Source organism: Arachis ipaensis, chromosome B01 (genome assembly GCF_000816755.2).
Source record: "Arachis ipaensis cultivar K30076 chromosome B01, Araip1.1, whole genome shotgun sequence".
Lineage (NCBI taxonomy): Eukaryota > Viridiplantae > Streptophyta > Magnoliopsida > Fabales > Fabaceae > Arachis > Arachis ipaensis.
The window spans coordinates 126968989-126973759 of NC_029785.2; the positions used below are offsets into that span (position 1 = coordinate 126968989).

Sequence of the window (4771 nt, forward strand, 5' to 3'; positions counted from 1 at the left end):
CCGACGAGAGGAGGATGAGCAGAACGACAAAACTTCCCTTATTCCTACCTTCTCTTTCCCCTCCCTCGCGTGATTCCCTTCCCCTTCCCCTTCTTATCCGTTTTCTTTTTTTTTTTTATTTTATAATTTTTTTAATATAGTAGGGGTAGTTTAGAAATAAATTAAAAAAATTTATTAGAAAGGATGCTTTTAAAATGAAATGCAACATTAAGGACGATTTTAAGTCAAAAATTACATCAGGGACGGTTTCGATTCTGACCCTCAACTTTAGGGACCAAAACAATACTTATCCCTAATAATAACAACAAATAATCGTAATAACAAATAATAACAACAATAGTAATGCGTATTATAATAAAGGCTAATAATAACTATTATAATACTAATCACAATTAAAATAGAAGATTACTTACCTGCATTGACAAACTCAGGAAATTCTGGTGCATTCATAGCATCTAGATCCAAAGCATGCAAAAAAGAAGGCTCTCTAGATAAATGTTGGCTCGTTAGTGCATTTGTCACATCTGCAACGTCAGGCTCAACTATGATATCATCTTCGTCGACATCTTCAGCTGGACCAACAATATGATAAGAGCCCTCGAATTCCTCTTCACTTTCAGTGTTGTAAACCGTCCAGTCGATGTTAGGTTCGGGTAAATTAACCTCAACTAATTCTTCGAACTCAACATATAACTCGATAACTGACACTTGTGCCCGTGTTTGTTGGTAGATCGAAAACATTCCTTGCATACTTGCATCGTCAACCACATACATGATTTGAAATTGAATAAAACCCCCAAATACTAACACAGACTATCTATAAAAAATATTTGTGACTCTTTAATATTTGATTATCAACACATTGACAAAGTATACTCTTAAATTCCTCATATGTTATTCCAAAAGGAATAACAAGATCATATGGATTTTCACATACAAAACTCACACCTTCAGATGTTTGTGGAAAGATTTGATCATTATAATATATTTTCAAACTAACACTTTCCTCCATTTTCTTTTCTTACTCTCTCAACGAAATAAACCACACTCACACTCAACAAATTCGTTCTTCTTTTTATAATACTCGAGGTATATTTTTTTAATCTAAAAAATACAGTACGCCCCTTGCATAATGTCATTCCGCCCCTGTGTTCTAGTAATACGCTGTTCTTGTATTGTCAATACGCCCCCTTGTATTATGTTTTTAATATTAAACTAATACAATACGCCCTCTTATATTGTGTGTTTAGTATTAAACTAATACAATCCACCCCTTGTATTACTTTTTAAAATTTTCGAAAAAGCAATACGCCCCTTGTATTGTCTTTTTTTATTTTAAAAAAAAAAATATTTGGGTAAAGCAATTCTCCCCCTACAGATTGTTAGCCTCCAGAAACATACAAAACACCACCACATCCAATAATAAAGTATTACACCAAATCCTAACCAATATTAAAAAAAATGAGCCGATTATGGATACATATTCTAGACAAATTAATTAACAAATATAATTTGAAGAAACACATACATTAATTACAAGAATTCCACCAAAATTATTAACCCTACTTTTTTCAACGAAGAAACATCTATCCTTAAGCATTTAGCTCTGAAAATCATCCACAATACCTTTTCTCTTATGACTTCATCCATTACTCTAAGGAATTTCAAAATTTCCAAAAAATAATTGAGTTATTTGCACCTCACAAAAGGACTAACAAAAAAATAGGGAAATATGCAGCTAAGAAAATGTGCAAAATGTTGCTAAAAGCACTTATTTTAAGGAAGCTGAATGTTCTGCACCTCAATAACTTCTCCCCAGCACTGCTTGATTGAGTAGAGTTCACCACATCCTTTGTCTTGTTGCTCACTTTCTTGCTGCATCAAACCAAATGAGAATCACGATTTAGAAACGATAATATTAAAAATTATTGGGTTCAAAATTTAAGGGTAAATTAAAATAATAAAAGAAAAGAACGATTCTCGTGAGGAAAGCATGCATGATGACTAAAAAACAAAGAGGAGGCAACTAGGCAGACTTTTGTTTCTTACCTTCCTGGAAATATACAGCTCCCGTGACCTGCAAGGTATTCCCCACAACAAAAAGTAAGAATCCCACTAATCTCTTTTGTTATAACATAATAATAAACCATGGACCCCATTTGCATACTTAAATTAAGTACTTTGATGATTCATGTAACAGTAAGATATTGCACGGTAAAAAAAAAACTTGGAAACATGACAAATTACTACGTTAAGTGAATGTAATCTAGAAACACGGTCCAGAATCTTTGCAATTGTCAGAGGGAACAGGATGCTCTCAGATCAACAAGAATTCAACTAGGGACATGCCATGGGGGCATGGAGTGGTTTTTGTTTGTTTCGCACTGCCCTCAATGCTATTACCAACCAGTCCACTCTATTTCATTTCAGCTTTGCAGTTTGTGTGGGTGCCACACTCGAATGCACCTTCATTTCTATGGATCATTACCACAACCCCAATTCAAAGTTCTAATCATTTCCCTGTCCCCAATTATCATCACTAATAAAGTTCCTTGCATTAGTCACGAGACTCAACATTTCACTGATTCATTCTGCTAATATTACCATAAAGTAACTAAATTAGGCAAATCAAGAAGGACTGTTTGTATTGTTAAGTGTAAACCCATAATAGCCAGCTTAAAATATGAACAAAAAACAACACCAAGACAAACGAAGTGAATGTGAATATGATGAGAAATTAAAGAACAATGAATGAATGCATAATTAGGCACTTACTGGGATCTGTTGTAGTGATCATAGCTACACCTTTGAAATCACAAGTCCCAGGAGCCTTCCCTTCCTTCTGGAAATAGCTATCAAAGGCATAAGAAGCATGGCTCTTCACATTGTTAGGCTGATAACAACTCTCACCGGGCTGAATCTCGGAGCAATTAGCCCGGCCCGGCCCACAAGCCCAATCAAGTGCAGCCTGCAAAGTCTTGGTATCAAAACCATCCATGGCAATGCAGTATGTCTGATTGGTAGTATCATTGGCCATAAAGGTGCCAATCCCGGAGACATGAAGCAGATACGCCGGCGTGGTGTTTCCATAAAAGAGTCCCCAATTCGCCTCCGAGACCGGCGGCGACCTCAGGTCCTCATTGAACAGCTCGTAGATATACACACTGGAAGTTGTTTCCGGATGTAGAGGGGTTCCGCCGTGACCCAAAATATGGCTAATCAAGTTTGAATTGTAGGTGTCTGCATTGTCCTTGGTAGCATAAGGCTCTTTGGAATCACCCTTTGAAGGCCACCCTGTTTCGGTAACAAGGACCACGACATCAGTGATGTTAAGGTTCTTCATTGAGAAATAAGCAGCATCGACCATGGCATCAAGGACATTGGTGTAGTGAAGCAAGGTGTTGGGGTCAACCATTTCCTTAGAAGGAGTCAAGGGTTTGAAGAGAGCATTGTCGATTGGAACCACACCCTTGTTCTGCATGAAGACGTAGTAAGGGTAAAGGTTCATCATCAAGGGGGAGCCGGTTTTGGAGAGAAACTGAAGGAGAGGGACGATGACAGAGGAGAAGCTCTGGTTGAAGAAAGCCTGAGAAGGAGGAAAAGGGTCGAGGATAATGGAAGCGGCGTGAGGGGTTGAAATCTTGATGTGCTGGTGGAGGTTGGAGGCGACGAGGGCGCTGTAGAGGGACTGAATGGCGGGGAGGATGAGAGGGGCGGAGGAGGGGACGGTGGTTAGAACTTCGTCGCCGACAGAAATGGCGGTGATGAGTGTGTCCGGGTAGAAAGAGACGACGTTCCGGTCGATCCATGAGGCGGCGGTGGTGTTGGAAGAGCCAATGGCGAGGAGCTGGTTGTTGGGGACGCTGATGATGACGCGAATCTTGGTGCGTGAGAGTGCTTTGAGTATGTCTGGGTTTGCATCGTAGATTCTTATGTGCGTTATCTTCTGAAGCTGAAGAAACGAAACCAGTTGCGATGGCGGTAGAAGGTTGGAGACGTCCGTGCCAACGTTGACTCCCACGTATGGCTGCTCGCTTTGGTTTTCCTGAGCTGCAAAATCAAGAAAGTGGTTAGTGTCAGTTGTTCAGACTTCAAAGGTAGTTGTGTTTTGTTTAAGTTAGCGTACCCACCCAGTGATGGTGTTGGTAGTTCAGTGCAGAAAAGGAAGAAGAAGAAGAAGAAGAGAAGGGTGTTAGTGCGAGTGAGCTTAGAAATTGCCATGGAGTGATGGCAACTTCACTCCCTCGTGCTCTACTACTTCTTCAGCTCCTGCAGATCCTTGCATTATCTGAAATGAAATATAATAATAATAGTAATGATGGATGGTAGGTGGGAATTTCTTTGGTTGGGTGACGGAAGAGAAGGGGAAGAAGATGAGAAAATGGGAATTGGGTGCCAAGTGGTATAAGATGGGATGGTGATGCTGCTGCAACTCACTCACTCAGGTCTTCAATCTTGTCTGTGGAGGAGCGTACTGCCACTCCGGTGCTCCTTCATATTCACTGGTCCACCACATTTCTCATCTACCCACTCTATTCCCTCTATCTGTAATTCTGTATTAAGTAGGTAACCTTACCGGTGGCGGTGAAGCCGACACTACAAGAAAAAAGAATATATATTTCACTCTAGTTAATATTTTTTGACTCCAGGGTAAATGTTGTGGCATAGTAACTTTGAGTTCCAGTTATAAAAATTCGATTTAGCTAAATTTTTTATTGAAAAATCTCCTCAAACAAAAAAGTTTTAGTTAAAAATTACTAAAATGTATTAT

At 39.2% G+C, this 4771-nt stretch overlaps 1 protein-coding gene across 3 annotated transcripts; it reads right to left on the reverse strand.

Annotated features, from left to right (window-relative positions):
• Positions 1492 to 4569, reverse strand: LOC107636261 (glucan endo-1,3-beta-glucosidase 1-like). 3 transcript variants are annotated; one of them, XM_016339785.2, is made up of 5 exons: positions 4428 to 4568; positions 4131 to 4396; positions 2776 to 4050; positions 2050 to 2077; positions 1492 to 1875 (listed from the first exon to the last, which is right to left on the reverse strand). In XM_016339785.2, the coding sequence occupies exons 2-5, from the start codon at positions 4219 to 4221 to the stop codon at positions 1701 to 1703; spliced, it is 1569 nt and encodes a 522-aa protein (XP_016195271.1). In that variant the 5' UTR covers positions 4222 to 4396; positions 4428 to 4568; the 3' UTR covers positions 1492 to 1700. The 3 variants fall into 3 exon arrangements, with proteins under 3 accessions (XP_016195271.1, XP_020959715.1, XP_020959718.1); XM_021104056.1 differs by having other exon boundaries at positions 4131 to 4559; XM_021104059.1 differs by lacking the exon at positions 2050 to 2077 and having other exon boundaries at positions 1614 to 1875; positions 4428 to 4569.

Excerpts from the sequence above, each read along its gene's own strand:
- LOC107636261 (XM_016339785.2), bottom strand. The coding sequence starts at position 4,221 with ATGGCAATTTCTAAGCTCACTCGCACTAACACCCTTCTCTTCTTCTTC. Across the intron at positions 2,078-2,775 it reads GATCACTACAACAGATCCCA|GTCACGGGAGCTGTATATTT; the intron begins GTAAGTGCCTAA and ends AATACCTTGCAG. Across the intron at positions 1,876-2,049 it reads AGCTGTATATTTCCAGGAAG|CAAGAAAGTGAGCAACAAGA; the intron begins GTAAGAAACAAA and ends GGTTTGATGCAG.